Source organism: Geotrypetes seraphini, chromosome 4, assembly GCF_902459505.1.
Source record: "Geotrypetes seraphini chromosome 4, aGeoSer1.1, whole genome shotgun sequence".
NCBI lineage: Eukaryota > Metazoa > Chordata > Amphibia > Gymnophiona > Dermophiidae > Geotrypetes > Geotrypetes seraphini.
Window position 1 is genome coordinate 17,310,247 of NC_047087.1, and position 22,019 is coordinate 17,332,265.

Consider the following 22,019-nt stretch of genomic DNA (forward strand, 5'->3'; position numbering starts at 1 on the left):
TGCCAAGTATAGGACAATCAAGCCATTGTAACATCACTGATGAGGTTGGCTCTGAGGCATTATGACATCACAATCTCAGCTCTGGAATGTTGCTCTCATTGGGGTTCCGGAATCTTGTTATTCTTTGAGATGCTGGAATGTTGCTACTCTTTGGGTTTTTTGCCAGGTACTAGTGACCTGGATTGGCCACCGTGAGAACGGGCTACTGGGCTTGATAAACCGCTGGTCTGACCCAGCAACGGCAGTTCTTATGTTTATCCTTTCAAAGGCATGCAGCTGCTAAACTGCTCCTTGTTCCACCTGCAAATCTTTAGCACCTGAGTCAAGGCAGAATTCCTGGTCACTAGAAAAAATGCCTAATGTTAGGTGCCCCGATCAGTGCGTCTAGCAGATCTGGGCACCTAAATTAATTATTTAAAAAGCCTTAATTGGTGCCGTTAATTGAAAATTGCAATTAATTAGATGGTAGGCCCCTAACTTGGTTGGCACCTACCATTTCAAGGTAGGCATCTATTGCAAGGCACCTACCAGAAAGTAAGCATGGTTACAGGGTAGATCATGACATCATCAGCAACGCGGCAGAGGAACGCCCAGGTGTGAGAAATCCGTGATGGGGCCTGTGCTGCCGATGATGTGGTTTGTTATAAGGTACTGTATTTCGGTCGGGTTCGGATGGGTGGGAGAGATAAAAGAGTCAGCAGGGAGAAGGGGTGCGCTGCAGTGGTGGGGGGCGGATGGGAGGGATTTTAAAAAATGTTTCGCGGGGGGGATGGGAGGAAGGGAGGGATATAAGCTGCAAGGGTTCTGCTGCACAGGGGGATGGGAGGGAGGGGGAGGGATAGAAAGATACTGCACAAGGGGATGAGTGAGAGGGGAGCAAAGATGTTGCACATGTGGGGGAGAGAAAGGAAATAGGAAGAATTTGGGTGGAGGAGAGGTAATCATTGTACATGAAAAAAAATATGACCTCCCCAAAAATAAGACCTAGTGCCTTTTTTGGGCCCAAAATTAATATGACAGTGTCTAATTTTCAGAGAAACACGGTATGATCAGAACTGAGATTCCAGGACAGGGATCTGAAATAACATACAGTATTTTGTAAGAGATCCTATGATCTGAGTATTATATTTATTTATTTATTTAAAAATGTACAGGTATATTGCCTATACGGTTTACATAATAACAAACATAAAATGTTGGACACTCGTATTTCAATAGTTACAAATCACCATACTTTAAAAGGCAGTCAGCAGGCACAGAAGACATTTTCAGATCCATTCTAAATATAAAATCTCAGCACAAGAATCATTTTCTAAAAATTCATCCTTGTAGTACAAAAACGCAAGATTCCTGCCAGAACATTCCAAAGCTTTGCATCCGTACCACCAACATGGCCGCACCAATCTTAATGTGGAAGACTGACATCTTACCCTCTAAACATAATTTCATCTTATTTTTCTGATCTCAAATAGAGGGAATCCCCCTAACCCACAGGACTCCCACAGGGACCCCCCTCTGGCCAACAGGACTCCCACGGGGACCCCCTCTAGCCAACGGGACTCCCATGGGGATGAAAGGCTTTGGAAGCAGGGTTCGTCCATATAATATAATGGACACGTCAGCCTTAGTAAAAGAGTGGATTTACAAGTTAATTACCTGAACAGAAAACAAAAAAAGGGTTCCACCCAGTGGCGTACCTAGGGTATGTGGCACCCGGGGCCCATCATTTTTTGACCCCCCCCCCCCCCCCCTCATGTAAAATTTTTTTTTTTTTTTTTTTTTTGCAATAACCATGAAATGGAATAAATGGTCAGAATAGAAACAGGCAGTGAAAATTTTCTTTTTTTTTTTTTTTTCCAAAGTATTTTTATTGAGAATGGCAAAAGGTCCAGACAAGCAACCATGGTCTGTACAGAAACTTATACATTATCAAAAAGAACACAGAATGAGAGTAACAGCAACAACAAGCATGAACAAGCCTCTCCCAAGAGAAAATTGCCAATGAGAGGCATAGCAATACACAACAAAAGGCCAAAACTTGGGGCAAGCAAACAAATCCCACCCCAGAACCCACAAGAATAATAAGCCGGACTAGACCCTTAGCCATATTTTATAATGAAAAAAACCCCCACAAGCAACAACACCCAGACCGCTCACCAGACACACCAATCCGCACAACAAGCACCCAAGAAACACCCAGCCACCACCCAGACAAAACTACCAGACACACCTACCCCACCAAGCCCAGACCCAACCCCCCCTCCCCAGAGAGTGCAAGCGCAAAGTGGACCGTGAAAAGGGCAGCTGCAGAAGTGGAAAGCCCCAGATAAGTAGGTTAGCTAAAGAAAGCCCACAGATAGAAGAAATCAGGATAACAGAAGTTCCAACAAATGCTCCCACAGAAAATTTTCTTTTATTGAACCTCATTTATGTAACCATTATTCCAAACATAACATAACATAAATTATGTCTGAATTGTCATGACATCAGAAGTACATATGGAGTAGTTGCAGGTGATGCTTGGGACAGTTCTGATTATGTTAGTTTGGTTTTATGTGTTTTTTTAATAGAAGGGTTTTTATTTCTTTTTTTAAGGTTTTGTAGTTTGTGGTCGAGGTCAATAGGTTGTAGAGTTGGGGGTCAAGTGTTGCAGCTCGAATGGCTAGGAGGTTGTCGAACAGTTTTTTTCTTTTGACGTTTTTGGTTGGAGGGTGTGTGAATGGTGCGTGAGTTCTCCTATGTCTGGTTGAAGTGGATTGAATTATTTAGCTGAAGAAATTAGTTACCCCCCCCCCATTCCACACACATTAATTCTCTTCCATTTTTGTTCCCATTATAAAAAAACACTGATAAGTTCCCAGGAAAAAAATACATTAAAATAAGAAGTGAAAACAAAGGCCCCTACAGATGAGAACATAACATAAGAATAGCCTAACTGGGTCACACCAATGGTCCATCATGCCCAGTAGCCCATTCTCATGGTAGCCAATAGTGCTGCCCGATTCAGAGAAAAATATTTCATTCGATCCGATTCACCCTGTTGAATCGATTTTTCGATTAGATTCACTGTTAATGACACCGCTTTTTAAGTTTAAACAAAGTATAACAATAAATTTCACAACAACAATAAATTTCACAAAGTACTTAAAAAAAAAAAAATCACATTTTTCCATTAAAGCAGTTCTGGAGACATTTGCTTGAACAGTCTTTTTTCCCAGTCCATAAGCAAGCAATATGAAAAAGATTTCCTTAATTATCTACTCAAACATTTTTGCTATTTACTTTCATTGTACCTATACTATTATTCAGTAGAAAAAATGGACTTAACTGTGCAGGAAATGAATCTCCTCATACACCCACCATATAGTGCAAAAATGTGCAAAGGTCTGTTTTTTTCTTTCGATCACTACATAGCCTAATGCCACACAAGCAGCGCTGTTACAAACATATTCTGAAGGTCAATGCTAAGGTTGACAAAGTTTCCTTCCTTGGACCAGAAGGAGATACTGACAAACCACTGGAAGAGATTCTAAAACAACTACCCAGAAATAACACCCAAAGACCCACTCAGTGTGTGAACCAGTTGAGTGGAGTGGACTAACTGGGGGTGGAAATGGGCCCAGAGTTTGCTCAGCAGAATTTCCCAGACTACCTCTTCCTCTCAACACACTGACATGCTACCACCACCACCAACACTAGGAACACCTCACCGAGTATGCCAGCAATGCTTATAAACTTTATAAAACACATTATTATATTTTCTTATAAAGCATATATTTTAACTGAACTCAGCCTTGCCATTCACAAAAATAGAAAAGTTCCCATTTCAAGCTGTCTCATGTACACTTTTCAAATCTAACATATTGTAATCACAAAACAGAAAATAAAATTATTTTTTCTACCTTTTGTTCTCTGATCAATATTCAAATCTTGTTGGTCCCAGGCTCTTGTTGTCTTGCTTGCCAGGGTCTCCTTTCTCCGTGCTAACCATCCGTCTGCCATCTCTGTTCTCCCCTTCCGTTTCCCTTCCCTCTCCCGGAGATCTGGCATCTTTCCTTTTTTTTGTCTCCATCCACAGATTCACCTTTTCTCAACTCCCCACCACCCCAGGATCCACCATCTCTCCCTTTCTGTTCCCCACTATCCTCCTATCCAGTATCTCTATCCCCCCTCCACACCATCCCCTGTTTCCAAGTTCTCTCCCTTTCTGTTCCTTCCCTCCCTAAATCCCATTATGCACCATCTCTCTCCCACTCCTCTGTTTTTAGACCCATTATTTCTAACCCCCAAAGTCTGGCATATGCATGTATCTTTGAACCCCCCCTTCCCTCTCTCCCTCTGTGTACTTTTACACCAGGACCCCCCTCCCCCGAAGGTCTGTCCCCCCTCCGAAGGGCTACACCCCACCCCTGAAGACCTGCACCCCCCGAAGGACTTTACCTCCCACCCGAAGGTCTGTCCCCCTCTGAAGGCCTAAACCCCACCCCTGAAGGACTGCACCCCCCCCCCCCGAAGGCCTGCACTCCCTTGAAGGTCTGCACCCCCCCGAAGGCCTGTCCCCCCCTTGAAGGCCTGTCCCACCCCCTTGTAGGCCTGTCCCCCCTTTAAGGCCTGCCTGCCTGCCTTTCCCCCCCTTGAAGGCCTGTCTCCCCCTTGAAGGCCTGCACCCCCCTTGAAGGCCTGCACCCCCCCTTGAAGGCCTGTCCCCCCCCCTTGAAGGCCTGTCCCCCCCTTGAAGGCCTGCCTGCCTTTCCCCCCTTGAAGGCCTGCACCCCCCTTGAAGGCCTGCACCCCCCCTTGAAGGCCTGCACCCCCCCTTGAAGGCCTGCACCCCCCCTTGAAGGCCTGCCTGCCTTTCCCCCCTTGAAGGCCTGCACCCCCTTGAAGGTCTGCCCCCCCCCAAAGGCCTACACCCCCCCCCGAAGGTCTGCCCCCCCCTGAAGGCCTGCCTGCCCCCCTTGAAGGCCTGCACCCCTTGAATGTCTGCACCCCTCCCCCGAAGGCCTGTCCCCCCTTGAAGGCCTGCCTGCCTGCCTGTCACCCCCTCCCCCTTGAAAGCCTGCTTGCCTGCCCGCCCGCCCCACCCTGAAGGCCTGATGCCCCGACCCACCCCGAAGGACCGCTCGCCCCCCTGGCCTCCCCGCACCACCTATGAACAGCCGCAGCAGGATCGCGAAGTCAGCGTCGGGTACCAGCCCTAAGGGGGTGTTCCCGGCCTTGCCGTTCAGTCCCCCGCCACCCCCGAAGGACCGCTCGCCCCCCTGGCCTCCCCGCACCACCTATGAACAGCCGCAGCAGGATCGCGAAGTCAGCGTCAGCGATCCCTGCTGCTTCCTGCGCCACGGTCCCGCCCCTCCTCTGACGTCAGAGGAGGGGCGGGATCGCGTCGTAGGAAGCAGCGCAGGGATGCTGACGCTGACTTCGCGATCCTGCTGCGGCTGTTCATAGGTGGTGCGGGGAGGCCAGGGGGGCGAGCGGTCCTTCGGGGGTGGCGGGGGACTGAACGGCAAGGCCGGGAACACCCCCTTAGGGCTGGTACCCGGGGCGGCCCGCCCCCCCCCGCCCCCCCCTAGGTACGCCACTGGTTCCACCAAAGAGATTCCACAAGGAAAACAGTAGCGCAAACACAAAAGAAACTGTGGAATTGATGATCCTGTCAGAAGTAATTGCTGCTTTTTATGGGGATGGGCGGGGATGGAGGTAATTCCTTGCGGGGATGGGTGGGGACTGAGAGGATCCTGGCGGGGACGGGCGGGGATGGATGGGATTTTTGTCCCTGTGCAACTCTCTAATCTCAAACCTAGTTAGTTGCTGATCACCTTTGCAAAGAAAATTTTTATGGACTGAATTGAACTCTTGAAAAGTACAGATAGACATCTTGATTGATGCATGAGTCAAGTTTATTGTTTGATATGGTGAATTATGCCCTCACTGCTATATTGATTGACACTTGCCCTTCTCGGTGCCTACATGATAGGTGCCCATCTGTTAGAACACTAGATGGACTTTGGCGCTTCAGGAGGGCCGTGAAAACTTCCTCTTCACAAACCCAGCGCCTTAAGGACGTGCACTTAGAAATGCCATTCAGAGTCAACGCACCTACGCCATCTTTCTCTCACCAGATACGGCTTAGCGTATGTTTTATTGTCATGTCTATATTGTAAAGTATAAGAAAAAATACACGGATCACGTCGTAATGTATCCAACCCACAATGAAATATCATCAATTGAAAAAGGGGCTCTTTCGGATAATCCAAAACGTATTTTTAAAATAATCAAGTTAATAATTTATTAGAAAACCCAATGGCACTATCATATGATACCATTTTATTTGGAACATCTATGAGGGCAAAAAGTCAAATTTCGGTAAAAAATAAAATTTTTCTTTACAATGATGGGGGTTGTCATGCAGCTTATCTTAAAGAATTGGAAAAATTGGGACAGATTAAATTATTCATTCTGATGGGAATCCCTATGTTATATCTTTAAAATGGAAAAGTTTGTGGCCATTCAGAAGGGATATTATAAAAAAATTTATGGAAGTTTGGGAACCATTAACTAAATATTGTAAGGATTGATTTTTTGTTTGGTTTTTGTATTTGATATGAAAATGTAATAAAATAAAACAATTTTAACCCGAGTTAGATAGAAATAAAGCTCATATTTAAGGGTGGGAAGGAGGTTTGACGTAAATGATTATATTGCATGCCATCAATTCAGGATAAGGACCTGAAATAACATATAGGCTATAAGAGGTTCTATGTACTGAGTTTACAGCCCCTATACGATACTTCAACCTCCTAGTTTATTTTTCACTTGGGAGAGTTTGCTTATGAGTTGGAGTACCGTATGAACGGTTTATAATGAAGCAGGAGTTAGATGTTATATTGAGTTACAGATTAATTGTGACACTAGGGAGAGCATGGCGCAGTGGTTAAAGCTTCAGCCTCAGCCCCCTGAGGTTATGGGTTCAAATCCCACGCTGCTCCTTGTGACCCTGGGCAAGTCACTCAATCTCTCCATTGCTCCAGGTACATTAGATAGATTGTGAGCCCACCGGTACAGCCAGGGAGAAATGCTTGAGTACCTGACTAAATTCATATAAACCGCTCTGAGCTCACCTGGGAGAATGGTATAGAAAATTGAATAAATAAATAGTGTGAAAAGTTTCAGCCTCTGATAACCAGAGCTGGTATTGTGACATCATAATGCCTCATTCCACCAATGCCTAAGAGCCAACCTCATCAGTGATGTCACAATGGCTTGATTGTCCTTTACTTGGCTCACTTTTGCTACCACTTTGGTTTCTAGAGTGGCGCAATGGTTAAAGCAACAGCCTCAACACCCTGAGATTGTGTGTTCAAACCCCCACTGCTCCTTGTGACCCTGGGCAAGTCACTCAATCTCTCTATTGCTCCAGGTACATTAGATAGATTGTGAGCCCACCAGTACAGACAGGGAAAATGCTTGAGTACCTGAATAAATTCATGTAAACTGTTCTGAGCTCCCCAGGGAGAACTGTATAGAAAATTGAATAAATAAATACAGAAATAGAATCAGGGCCTCAGTCACAATGTGCATTATTTACTAACCCTCACAATCTGACATATCCTCAAGAATTAAGCTCAATAGTCAAAGGATTTATGTTCTTAACTGCGGGGGTCAAGGAAAATTCAGACATGTCCTCTTTTTAGAGGACTGTCTGGGCTCCCAGACAGACTTTCCAAAACCCGGCATTTTTATCGGGTTTTGGAAAGCCTCGATCAGCTCCGGCCGCATCTGGAGGGCCTCTGAGCATGCGTGGATGATGTCGCACACATCCGCGCATGCTCCAGGCCCTCTAGACGCGGCTGGTGCTCATCCGGAAGAAGAGAGGAGGTTTTTGTGGGGGGGCGGGGTTTGGGGCGGAATGGAGTGGGGCTGGAGGCCGAACTGGGCGGGGCTGGAGGCCGAATGGGGCGGGGTTAAAATATGCTAACCCTAGTCCTTTTACTAAGCTATGGCAAGTGCTAGCAGGTATATATATCGCAGGTTAAAATGGCTTATCGAGGGAGGTGCTTAGGCATCCTGCTGTAAGCTTTGGAGCTGCACCTGCAAACCATGTGCTAAAACAATTTTGTAATTTTTCTGGGAGGAGGTGTATTGGCTGTGGAAATTGGGTGTTCCTCTGCCAATCAGTTAGCACCAGTGTGCAAAAAAAAACCCATACTATTTGGTGCCTAAATAATAAGTGCCAGAATAGCCCCTATGTAGGCACTTAAGGCTGCCTAACGTCACTGTGGTCATGGCTAATGCCGGAAGTGGCATTAGGTGACCTAAAGCACCTACGTCAAGTTGTATCCGCAGAAGTTTCGTCAGCCGGAAACCTGAGGTCATCATGCCGTTATACAAAACCATGGTGAGACCACATCTGGAATACTGTGTGCAATTCTGGAGGCCACATTACCGTAAAGATGTGCTAAGAGCAGAGTCGGTTCAGCGGATGGCCACCAGGATGGTCTCGGGGCTCAAGGATCTCTCATACGAAGAGAGGCTGAACAAGCTGCAGCTCTACTCTCTCGAGGAACGTAGGAAGAGGGGAGACATGATTGAGACATTTAAATACATCACTGGATGTATCGAGGTGGAAGAAGATATTTTCCTTCTCCAAGGACCCTCAGCCACAAGAGGGCATCCGCTTAAACTCAGGGGCGGGAAATTTCATGGGGACACCAGAAAGTATTTCTTCACCGAAAGAGTGGTTGATCATTGGAACAAGCTTCCAATGCAGGTAATCGAGGCCAACAGTGTGCCAGATTTTAAGGGTACATGGGATGCCCATGTGGGATCCCTAAGAGGGTGGAGTTAAGGATGGGTCATTAGGAGCGGGATCTGCAGGAGAGCAGACTCAGGGGGGTGGGTCTGTGAAGTGGGCAGACTTGATGGGCTATGGCCCTTATCTGCTGTCATTTTTCTATGTTTCTATGTTTCTACGTAGGTGTAATTCATGACAAAGATAGACAGACTCTGGCCTACGTTTCCAGTAGGGCCATTGAAGCCCTCTGGGGAGGGCTTCAATGGCTGGGAGAGTGGAGATGGGCTGGAGTAGGTTTTAATGGAGATTTCGGCAGTTTGAACCCAAGCACAGTACTGGGTAGAGCTTTGGATTCTTGCCCAGAAATAGCTTAGAAAAAAAATTAAAAAATTGAAATTGAATCAGGTTGGGCAGACTGGATGGACCATTCGGGTCTTTATCTGCCATCATCTACTATGTTACCTATCTTTCACGGAGATGCGATTCTCTATAGAGTGCTGTTGTGCAATTGAAACATGATCAGTGGCCAGGTTTTAAGTGGCCACCAATATCGGTGCCCTATAAGGTTGCCATATTTCGGACCACAAAACCCCAGACACAAGGCACTGCCCCGTTCTGCCCCAGCCCCACCCCACAGACCTCCTCTCTTCTTCCCTGACGAGCTCCAGCCGCACCTGGATGGCATGGCGCATGCGCGGATGCGTGGGACATCATCTGCGCTTGCTCAGAGGCCCTCCAGATGCAGCCAAGACCCGGACAAATGGGTTTTGGAACATGTCCAGGTTTCCCCAGATGTCTGGTAACCCCAGCCCTATAGATAATCTGGGCCTCACTGCTTACAAAATAGGTGTCATTAAGTGCTGACATGCTACTATTTTTAATGGCTGTGCGCTACTGGCAAAATTAATTTGTGGCCATTAATTCAAAATATAGGGAAATCAGCCATTTTCTGGATGTGATAAAATTGGCTTTAATGCATGGGAAAGACCTGCATAGGAGTGTGCTAAGGACACTTTTTACCACAGCTTACTAAAAGGATTCCTTTGAGAGTTATGTTCTTAAATTCACTAAACTAAACTAAACCTTAAGTCTGTATACCGCATCTCCATATAGAGCTCGGCACGATTTACAGGTAAATTCAATAAACGAGGGAAGGACATAATAAGAAATTAGAGGTTATGAAGAGGATAGCTAGCTTTACAAAGAGAGAGAGAGAGGAAAAAAAGAGAGGAAGAGAGAGAAAATAAGAGAAGAAGAGAGAGAGAGAGAAAAAAAATAGAGAGAGGAAGAGAGAGAGAGAAAAAAAAGAGAGTGAAGAAGAGAGAGAGAGAAAAGAGAAAGAGGGAGAGAGGGAGAAAAAAAGAGAGAGAGAGAAATAGAAGAGAGAGAGAGAGAAAAGAGAGGAAGAGAGAGAGAAAAAAGAGAGAGGAAGAGAAAGAGAGAGGGAAAAAAAGGCAGGAAGAGAGAGAGAGAGAAAAAGAGAAGGGGAGAGAGAGAGAAAATAGAGAGAGAGGAAGAGCGAGAGAAGAAGAGAGAGAGAGGGAGAAAAAAGAGAGAGAAAAAAGAAGAGAGAGAGAGAAAAAGAGACACAAAGAGAAAGAGAAAAAAAAGAGAGAGAGGAAGAGAGAGAGAGAGAGGGAGAAAAAAGAGAGAGAAAAAAAGAAGAGAGAAAAAAGAGAGGAAGAGAGAGAGAGAAAAAGAGAGAGAAAGAGAGAGAAAAAAAGAGAGGAAGAGAAACTAAACTAAACCTTAAGTTTGTATACTGCATCATCTCCATAAAGATAGAGCTCGACACGGTCTACAGGTAAATTCAGTAAATGAGGGAAGGACATAATAAGAAATTAGAGGTTATGAAGAGGATAGCTAGCTTTACCTTTTAAATAGATAGCTTTACGTTTTGGATTTTCCAATTGGAAATTCAGTGTCGGTGCCTGGACATGACCAGGCATTGAATTTCCGGGTTTAACATCATGGCGGTCAGCAAAATGCCGGTTGCCACTGTGTGAATGTCAGGGCCCCTAGTGCTTTGGAAGAGATTTGGCCTAGAAGTGATCGGGGTTAGTCCTACCTCCCAGTAGCATTTCCTGCAGAAGGCTGTCGATCCGAGTCACCCCGAAGAGCTTGACGAACTGGATCTGCTCGATCATCTGCCACGTGATGCTCTGCAGGGGTGGCAGTAAGAGCAGGATATCACTGAAGCGCCCTCTTGAGTCATACTGCCGGTCGTTGATGTAATCCTCCAGGTTCACCTGCACCTGAAATCGCATTCTCTTCACCTTGCTTGGGTCACTCACCCCCTTACAGTCTGTCAGAGTTAGAAAGAGCCACCAACACGTTTCAGGAGTCTTTTATATATATTGAGCACATTGGACTACTGCAGTGGTCTCATACTCGCGGCCCGGGGGCCACATGCGGCCCGCCAGGTACTCTTTTGAGGCCCTCGGTATGTTTACCATAATCACAAAAATAAAATAAAAGTTTCTTGATTATATGTCTCTTTAGCTATAAATTACAATATTATTATTAAGACTTAGCCAAAAGGAAAGATTTATACACTATAAAGAGTTTTGCCTCATGCGAAATTGTCAGTTCTTTAATAAGACATTAACTATTTTTCTGAGGCCCTCCAAGTACCTACAAATCCAAAATGTGGCCCCGCAAAGGGCTTGAGTTTGAGACCACTGGACTACTGTCACATCATTTATTTAGGATCACACAAAAAAAACAATCAGAAGATTAAGAATCATTCAAAAGGCAGCAGTACGTTTGATATATGGGTTGAAAAAATCAGATCACGTTACCCCATACTACAAGAAACTTCATTGGTTGCCAGTGGCGGCCAGAATTATATTCAAGCTAGCATGCTTATGTTAACAAACGCTGGCACGACTTGCTCTCATTTATTTTTTTATTTCAAAATTTTTATTTTAACAAAGTCACATACAAAGGAAATACAACCTTGCTCTCATTAATTAATCACTTTATACTCTCTACAAACTCTCAACCCAGGTGGAAAATCTCTTTGTTCTCTTTCCCTACGCTAAAAGGTTCCTGGACAAAACTTTATCTTACCAGGCCAGTATGTGGAGAAACACCTTAAGTGATCTATTTGTGAATTCACCATCATACCAAATGTATAGGAAATCCGTGAAATCATATCTGTATGATAAATTCACTTAAGAAAATTCAGCCATATAAATAACATAATTCGGAATGTATTTGTTTTGACAAATCTGTTTAAGAACTTCAGCCATGTAATTAATGTAATCCGATATGTACCGTATTTTTTTGCTCCATAAGACGCACTTTTTGCCCCCCAAAAAAGTAGGTGGAAATAAGAGTGCGTTTTATGGAGCGAATAGCCCCGTACCTTTTTTAAAATCCTGCCGTCCAGCGCTGTATGGCAGGAGCTTTCAGCACTCCTGCCCTTCCCTCCGCTGACTCCCGAGCTCTCGCGGCATTGTCAGAGTGGAGCACGAGGCGGGCGAGAGCTTTTCGCATTCCTGCCTGCTCCCACTCCACTCCATGAGCGGCTGCCGTCAGTTCTCACGGGAGGGATGAAGCTGGGGTTCCATAGAGATGGGAGGGAGGGCCTTGACCAAAGTTTACACGTGACTTGTAGGTCTGCTACCCCTCTGTGATAGTTTCTACAAGGCAGACACTTACCAGGGTCAAAGAAAACTATAGCCTTCAGGCAGGCATATTCGTTCTCGTCAATTTGAATTTCTCGCAAGGGCTTTACCAGCTCATCAAGGATTCTGGAGGCTACCCGGGCAATTTCCAGTTCTGGGCAGTGCATATGTATGATAAAGTCATTCCCTGCAGGTGCAGAAAGGCACTGGCATCATCTGTCTGTGCAAATTGAATTCAGATAAAACAGGCAACTGGAGCTAATTGAAAGCACACTCTTTCATTCCAGTCTAAATCTGGTCTGCTATTCGGACGCCTGGTCTTCCATTTCCCTGGGCAGTGGTGCGGTGAGGGTAAGCAGTGCCACACCCCACCCTCTTCTCCTCCTTCCTGCCCCACCCCACCATGCTCTTACCCCCTTTCTTTCCCTTCCCCCGTACCTTTTTAATTTTTCAGGCGAGAGTAACAGCACGAACTTGCTACCCGCGTTGTGTTGGCTATCCCTCTGACTATAGATCAGGGGGTCTCAAAGTCCCTCCTCGAGGGCCGGAATCCAGTCGGGTTTTCAGGATTTCCCCCATGACTATGCATGAGATCTATTAGCGTACAATGAAAGCAGTGCATGCAAACAGATCTCATGCATAGTCATGGGGGAAATCCTGAAAACCCGACTGGATTGCAGCCCTCGAGGAGGGTCTATGAGACCCCTGCTATAGATGATGCAAAAAAATCTCCAAAATGGATTGAAGTCCTTGTGAAATTCACTTACACTCAGAATTGTGTAATTCGGCCAAAAGCCTAAGCTCCTATCGCCAAACCCACCACCCAATCACTGTGCATGGAATAGTATTTAGTGTTAAATAGACCATTTGCTTATTCATATATATTTTCACAAAACATTCACAAATGGCAATAAGCAAATAGTCTATTTAACACTAAATACTAAACGAAACGAAACCTTAAGTTTATATACCGCATCATCTCCACAGAAGTGGAGCTCGACACGGTTTACAGGAATTAATAAAGAAAGGAACTCCAATGGAAAGAGGAAGGGCTTGGTAAAAAGGAAGGAAAGAGGGGACTTAGTATAATGGAGAAGGAGGGAGTAGATACATTTTGGAGAAAAGCCAAGATTTCAAATGTTTTCTGAAGCATGCACAGTGATTGAGTGGTGGGTTTGGCTATAGGAGCGTGGAGGGGCATAATAAAAAAAAACATCTAAGTCCCCTTTTGGCCTAAGTCCTTAAACGTTCAAAGCAGAAGCAGGGAAAGTGTCCATAACCAAAACAAACATCCTCGTTTTGATAATGGCCTGCCTTTACTAAATGCCCAGATCACCACTACGTCTAAAAGTACACCCCCATGACGTCTACACTTTTTGGCCATAATGAACCCAAAAAACGCCTAAGCCCCAAACTTCAAACAGAAGGGCTTTTAGGCGAAGGAGGAGCCAGTCCTTCGCCTAAAAGCTGGATTCTGTAACCGGTGTCTGTCAAAAACAACACCGGTTACAGAATCCTCCCCCCCCCCCAACAACGATCCAGGCAGGAGGGTGTCCAAGCCCTCCTGCCATGTCGAACCGCGAACTCTCCCCCCCTGACAACATCGGGGCAAGAGGGAGCCCAAGCCCTCTTGCCCCATCGTACCACGACTCCCCCCCCCAGGAGGGGCCTAAGGCTCCCGGGCCTATTCTGTATTTATTAGTGTGTGCACTGAAATTTTTAAAGGTGTTTTAATGAATAGAATGCACGCTGATGAATACATATCCTTGCTGCACTGCTTTGACATTGATAGTTAAAGCTACAGACTTAGCACCCTGAGGTTGTGGGTTCAATCCCCCCTCCCATTGCCCCAGGTACGTTAGATAGATTGTGAACCCGTCGGGACAGAGGGAAAACTGCTTGAGTACCTGAATAAATGCATGTAAACCGTTCTGAGCTCCCCAGGGAGAACGGTCTAGAAAATTGAATAAATAAATAAATAAATAGTCCATGGAGACATCGATAAACGTTACAGCAACTTTAAAAGGTTTCCAACACAGTGTGAATTGTTCTTTACTGGCTCATATAAACAATGAAATATGCTATTGGCTACTTACTCTAAGGGCTCCTTTTACAAAGGCCGTGCTAGAGGTAGCCGCTACCGCCTCTTGAGCAGGCGGTAGTTTTTCAGGTAGTGCGCGCTCATCCAGTGCGTGCGCTAAAAATGCTAGCGCACCTTGGTAAAAGGAGCCCTAAGCTCTACTGCAATACGATAAAATAGAGGTTGATGTTTCCTTTTACCTAGTAATAGGAAATCCTTATAGGGAATTGAACGTTTGGCGACTCCCAGGAGCAGATGTTCCCCAGCGTGGGCTCTCAGTAAAGCCACCTGTGAATCACAAGCAAGAAAGAGCATTTACTGTCAGTGTTTACCTGAGGTGGGCAAAAGGGCAGTTGCCAGGTCCCCCAGTGCAAGAACAGACGTGTGCTTTGACATCAATTGAAAGTAACATTTTGAAAATGATCCAACTTCACCAATATCATGGAACAACCTGGACGATTAAAAGCCAGAGAAAATTTGGAACTATAATGATAAATAAGAAATCTTTTCAAATTCTTTTCCTTTTTTCTTTCCTTATTTTCAATCACTGATCATTTTATTTTTAAAAAGTTATAGGGTATTTTCATAAAACAAGAGTAGGCAAAGGCCTATCAGTTCTTAATGGTGTCTTGACCTGGATACCTTCCCCTTTTCTGCCAGGCAGTGTTGATTCCGTGTTGGTGAAACCTATAAGCTAACCAGAAAAGTTGGCCCGTATATTCCACAGTTAATCCAAAATACAAAGCAAACCAACAGAACTGTGGCGGCCGATGTTCCTGATGGGTAGAGTCCTCCGACGCCTGGATTTTATCTACCTTAGTCTTGTAAAAGGACCCCTGAGGAAGACACTTAGGTCGAAACACAGACCATGTTGGGTCCTTAATTCCAAGTTGTGAATATTTTATTGACTTTTCTACTCTAAAAAGTCTCAGTCAGGAACATCGGCCTCCACAGTTCTTTTGGTTTGCTTTAGAAACCTATAAGCTAAGCATTTTGACAGCACAATTGGTTCATGTCGTGCCATGTACATCAATCTCACCTGATCATCCAGTGGCAGCTCACAGAAAGCAGGGATGTATTTGGCCCACTCGACCAGGATCAAGAGCTGCTGTTTCATGGACTCACACACATCATTAATGGTTGCCATTTTTTTCATGGCAATCTCGACACCATGGGCTGGACTTGGAGCAGAAAACTGAGGGGAAAGACACAACACTGAAGAAAAACTCATAGAAAACCAGATTATGATTGAAGATAACAATTACAGAGCCAGCTTGTCTGCCTATCCTTCCTTGCAATTACTCCACTCTTCAAATGAGCCCCACTAATAAGGATCTGGGCTAGTGTTACCAAATTTTCCCAAAGGAAAATCTGGACCCATGGTCAAACTAAACTAAATTAAATCTTAGGTTTGTATACCGCATCATCTCCACATTCGTGGAGCTCGGCACGGTTTACAGGAGATGGGATGGAAAGGAACTACAATGAAAGGTAGAGGTTTACAGGAGATGGGATAGAAAGGAACTACAACAAAGGGTTAGAGGCCCAAGTATGAAGAGTTTTAGAGGGCTTAGAATGCTGGAGATGGAATAAGTATCAGATTTTTGAGAATAGCCAGGTCTTCAGATGTTTGCGGAAAAGTTGGAGAGAGCTCAGGTTCCAAAGAGGGGAGGAAAGGTTGTTCCAGAGCTCGGTGATTCTGAAAGGAAGGGATGTCCCTAGTTTTCCTTTATGGGAAATGCCTCTTAATGAGGGGAAGGATAGTTTTAATTTGTGGGTGGATCTGGTGGAATTAGGGTTTGAGGAATTCCAAGAAAGAGGGATACAAGGAGGGAGGATCCCATGTAGGATTTTGAAAGCTAGACAGGCGCATTTGAAGTGGACCCTGGCGATTATCGGTAGCCAGCGATTATCGGTAGCCCATGTCAAGCCCCTAGGCCTGCCCAGTTCTGCCCATGTCATACCCCATCCCACCCCCAGCCCTGCCCCTATCTCCACCCACCCTTAACCTGTTTGTGCATTGGGACGGCATCTGCCCATGCGACGTGATGACATCATGCGTGTGATAGCTCCGCATTGCATCCGCGCATTCATGGATGCCGTGCCGACATCGGAAGCTTTTCAAAACCCGGCCAAAGTGCTGGGTTTGAAAAGCCGTCTCGACTCCCGGACATGTCCTCAAAAGGAGAACATGTCCTGAGAAATCCCGATGTCTGGTAACCCTAATCTGGGCTTCTGCTGGGTCTGTCGCTAATCTGAGCAACAGGGTTTTTCAATCCACTGATATTCCCTTCCAATTTTCAAGGACTGCCAATGAGTCAAATTTCAGCATATCCCTAATGAATATGCATTGTCACTCTATGCATTGTCACCTCAGTAACAACCATACAAAAATAGACAAATATACCCCCCATCCTTTTTATTAAACCACAATAGCAGTTTTTAGCGCAGGGAACTGCGCTAAATGCCCAGCGCTGCTCTCGACGCTCATAGGCTCCCTGCACTAAAAAACACTATTGCGATTTAGTAAAAGGGGGCCATAGTGCAAAATATAGACAGCATATATAAATTCAGACACATTTTGATCACTAAATTGAAAATAAAGTCATTTTCCTACCTTTGTTTGGTAATTTCATCAGTCTCTGGTTGCACTTTATTCTTCTGACTGTGCATCCAATATTTCTTCCCTTCTTTCAGCCTCCTGTATGCTTCCTCTCCTCCAGACCTCATTCCCTCACCCAACTTTTTCTTTCTTTCTCTATGTCTGTCTTTCTCTGATTCTGTGCCCCATTTTTTTTGCTTTGTTTCTGGTTCCCTGCCCCCCCCCCCCTTCTTTCTTTCTTCCTTCCTTCCTCCGTGCCCGATTTTTTGCTTTTTTTTCTGGCTCCCTGCCCCCCCCCTTCTTTCTTTCTTCCTTCCTGTCTCCCCCATGCCACCAATGCCGCGGAATAGGCTGCTGCCGCAATCGGGAACAGGCCGAAATCTCCCTGCTTCTCTTCTGCACTGGGCCGGTCAATTCTAACGTCGGAAAGGACGTTCCGGGCAGCCAGGCAGTGATTGGCTAGCCAGAATGTCCTCTCGACGTCAGAATTGATGTCGGGCCACTGCGAGAGTTGGTCGGCCCAGCAGGGAAGAGAAGCAGGGAGATCAAAGACATGGTGCCGGCCTGATCCCCGATGGCAGCAGTGAGAAGGGAAGGGAAGCAGGTTGGGCACCACTGCTCTAAACGAGCCGCACGCTAAGGAGAACAGTTGATCGCCCCCTCCTTGGTACGCCACTGGAGCAGCAGCGTGTCTGGCCAGTTCATTCGTTCAAAGCCGCGGGTGGCGGCTCCTTGCGAGATCCGCGCCTGCGTCTGAAGCCTCTCTGATGGTGTGATATCAGAGAGGCTTCCGATGCAAGAGTGGATAGCGCAAGGAGCTGCCAACCCGCGGCTTTGAACGAACGAGCCGGCTGCTGCTCCAAAAGGAAGAGAATGATCGCCTCCAGACCGCGGGCCACAAATAAAACCTGGAGAGCCACACGCGGGCCGCGTGTTTGAGACCGCTGCCTTAGAGGGAACACTGCCTAGGACACTGGGGGAGCCCGGGCCCCCTGTCACCTCCGGGCCCCTGAATGCAGGACTGGTAGTACTGCCCTGATGGCGGCCCTGGCTGAAACTACTAAAGCTGAGCTCCTCTTAAATTACATTACATTACATTTCTGATTTCTATTCCGCCTCAACCTTGGAGTTCTGGGCGGATTACAAAAGAGACATCTGGACATTTCCAGGATGATTACAAAGAGAATTCTGGTCATTTCCAGAAGAGTTACAAGAAGAATGGTGTGGTATAGTTTAGGGAATGGGATACGGCAAGGAGGATTGGGCTATTCCAGTGGATATACAATTCGGGATGCTATACAGATAGGATATAGTACAGTTTCAGTATATATGTAGTTAGGGAAGCATTTGACAAGCTTGGGCTTTGAGGGGAAGGGTAACTGGTGAAGAAGGGAGGATGGGGGAGTCACACCGAGGGGAATCCAGGTTGGAGTTATAGCATCTGTATAAATTTTAAGAAAGGTTTGGACAATATCCTGGAGGAAAAGTCCAAAGTCTGTTATTGAGAAAGACGTGGGGGAAGCCACTGCTTGCCCTGGATCAGTAACATGGGGGCGGAGAAGAGGGAGGGGTTTTGATTTCTTTGCGAAAAGATTTGAAATCGCTTGTTGTCATCAGCGGGTTGGAGATGGCGTGGTCCAATTTCGCTGCTTGCGTCTCTAGCAGACTGTCAAACAGAGGTTGACGTATATAATCAGGGTTTCTATTCTTAGGTTTTTATGAATTGTAAATCTAGGTGTATTTTCCAGCTCATCTTGAATGCTTTGAGGACCTTTTTGTGCTGGAGATACCTCCGCTGGCTACTTTTTCCGGTTAAATCTAACACATGCATTTGTACAACTAATGAACAGATTGTGTGGAAAAGATATGAAAGGCAGGATCCAACACAGACAATGGGAGAAAGGTATGATGTGTTTCTAGTGTTTTTCCACTGTTATTCCTCAATTGGGATATTTTATTGGAGCTAATTTGTTAAAATCTAAAATGAGAAGCCTTGTGTATAAATCCCTCCAATTTAAGGTAATTATTAAGCAAGTGAAGGAGAAATTAAGGTGTGCCGTGATGTGGCAAATGGTCTTTGATCCCAGGCTTACGCAGACCTCTCCTTACGGTAACCATTAATAGCACCAACCATAGATATCATCATGAAATGTCACTATGTAAACACACAATCCTAAAGCGAAAATGCATTAAAATGAAGTTCTCATCTGGATCCTTCGTATCTGATTTTCAGGCTTTAACAAGATATGGTTTCCACCACACCTGATTAGCATGATTTTCAACTGTTCTTCAGCAGAAGATGGATCCTCCTTACCCCTGGCTAGAGAATGACATGGTGACAAAATTCATCACCGTTCCTGTCCCCGCGGGAAATAATCCCATGTCATTTTCTAGTGTCTATTTCAACCTCGGTCCTTCTACACCAACATTCTTCAAAGCAAAGCTTGAGGGTCAGTGGTTGTGGCCATTCATACTCTGATTCTTATGTGAGCCAAGGATAATGAAGCCATTGTGACATCACTGATGTGATTGGCTCTTAGGCACTGGTGGAATGAGGCATTATGACATCACAATATCTGCTCTGGATACCAGAGACTGTCATTCTTTAGTGTCTATCTCAACCTCAGTCCTTCTACACCAGTATTCTTCAAAGCAAAGCTTGAGGGTCAGTGGTTGTGGCCATTCATACTCTGATTCTTCCCTCTCTCCTTAAAGAATGACATGAAGATGGTTTCCCGCGGTTATCCACGGGGACAGGAACGGTGATGAATTTTGTCACCGTGTCATTCTCTACCCCTGGCCATCCCAAGGTGTCTGGGGGCAATGGCTTACTTTGCAGACTGATGAGTCACTGAAAAAGAGATTGAGTGTTCTCCAAGAGAAAAATGAACCACCATAGTTATAAGGGAACTCCTTTTTTTTTTTTTTTCTCCTTTTTTAGTTCAATAATTTTATTGAATATTATAAGAATTATAAACAGAAAGCAGTTCAAACACATAGAATCATAATAAAAATCATGTATCAAATATTCGTATCTACAATCGTTTGAATAGAACTAGATTAATGAAAAGGATCGAGTATCTGGAACTGCTTAGAAAAGGAACAGAAAAAGACAGAGAAGCAGGAGGGATAAGAGAAAGAGAGAGAAAGATAAAGGAAGAGAGAGAAAGAGAAATAGAGAGAGATAAAGTTAGGCGCACAGACAAATGCGTGAAAACAAGTGAGCGCAAGACATGTGAGCGTAATGACAATTGAGCGCAATGATAATTGCGCGCAAGACAATTGAGCACAACGATAATTGAGCAAGAAGACAATTGTGTGCAAGACAATTGAGCGGAAGGGCAAATCAGCGCAACGACAATCACGTGCACGTTCATGTTGCTATGTTGCCTTCATTTCGAGCACCTAATTCACAAAGAGGTGCCTAGCTCGAAAACACGCCCATGATCCACCCCTAATCATGTAGGCGCTTTGGGCTAGGCACCTACTTTTTATAGAATTGAGTTTTTTTGAGTTAGGTGCCTAGCTTTCAATTAAGTCCAATTAAAGCTGATTATGAGGTGTTGAGTGCCAACATTGGCACCGATTAAGACTATTGATCAATTAAGTTAGGAAGACTTTATAAAATCAGTGCCAAAATGCAAAACTTTTCAGAACACCCTGACATGAATTGTGAACAATGGGATTTGAGCACCAGATGTTATAGAATAGCACAGTCAGATGTGTCCACAAATCCCAACTGGTGCCAATGAACTTCAATAACTGGCTGTTAATGGACAATGATTGCTCGTTAACAGCTTGTTAGCCAATTAAGTTGCGCACACATCTAAGGATTCTGCCCAAATTTGGAAGCCCAAATCTGGGCACCATCTATAGAAGCCTAAATGTAGAGTAGGTGCTAAGTTATAAAATGAGGAGATGAGATCAGTGGTGAAACAAGGGTCCCCTCTTTTGGCAGTAGGTCAATCTATCGGCTTCACCACCTTCGCATATGCCGATGACGTGCAACTAATTCATCCTATCGATCTGAATAACATTGGGGACGTCATTTCCACCAATCAAAAACTTGAACAAATCAAGTCATGGTTGGATTTAAATAGGTTAGCACTTAATATTAATAAATCTAAATTAATGATTTTTCCCTTTAGAGAGGGACTAACTCTTCAGGCCCCTTTGAAATTTGAATCCCTCCCAATTAAAGTTGTTCCCACACTAAAACTCTTGTAAGTTACACTTGACTGTAAATTCTCCTATCATAATCACATCAGTACGGTGGTTCAGAAATGTTTCCACCGTCTTAGAATGATACGGTCTCTAGCCAAACTACTAGATCCATCATCTTTAAATACATTAATCCACTCTCTGGTTATTTCCTGTATAGATTATTGTAATGCCCTGTTCAAGGGCATCACTAAAAAGGAAATAAGACACCTTCAGATAGTACAGAATACTGCTGTTAAGATCATTTATGGCGCAAAGAAACACGATCATGTCTCTCCCCTTCTAATTGATGCTCATTGGCTGCCAATCGAACATAGAATTAGTTATAAAATTTTATCAACATTTACTACTCGTTCATACAGGCAACCAGAGTTTATTGATAGGCTGCTTACTCCTTATCACCCTGCTAAATCTCTTCGTTCCATATCACAAAACCTTTTAGTTGTACCGTCTTTGAAATTAATTAACACGTTGAGATCTAATAATTTCGCTGTTACCGCACCCACCCTATGGAATTCATTGCCCCATCACTTACGTGTGGAAACCTCATTAAAGCAGTTTAAAGCTATACTCAAAACATTTTTATTTGAGGATGCTTTTGGATAAAACTGTCCTTTTTAGGACTAAACTAACTACAGTCCCTTTCCCTACCTGTTGTTTTATCCCTAAGTTCAGTCCTACTTTCCCAAT

At 44.9% G+C, this 22,019-nt stretch overlaps 1 protein-coding gene across 1 annotated transcript in view; it reads right to left on the reverse strand.

The window, feature by feature from the left end:
* Positions 1 to 22,019, reverse strand: part of LOC117359659 (hepatocyte nuclear factor 4-beta-like) — a 122,684-nt gene that overhangs the window by 14,915 nt on the left and 85,750 nt on the right. Inside the window, exons 5-8 of the mRNA XM_033942859.1 lie at positions 15,546 to 15,701; positions 14,707 to 14,794; positions 12,461 to 12,613; positions 10,863 to 11,099 (exon numbers count right to left, since the gene is read on the reverse strand). Coding sequence (XP_033798750.1) covers positions 10,863 to 11,099; positions 12,461 to 12,613; positions 14,707 to 14,794; positions 15,546 to 15,701 — 634 coding nt within the window. The remainder of the gene's footprint in view (positions 1 to 10,862; positions 11,100 to 12,460; positions 12,614 to 14,706; positions 14,795 to 15,545; positions 15,702 to 22,019) is intronic.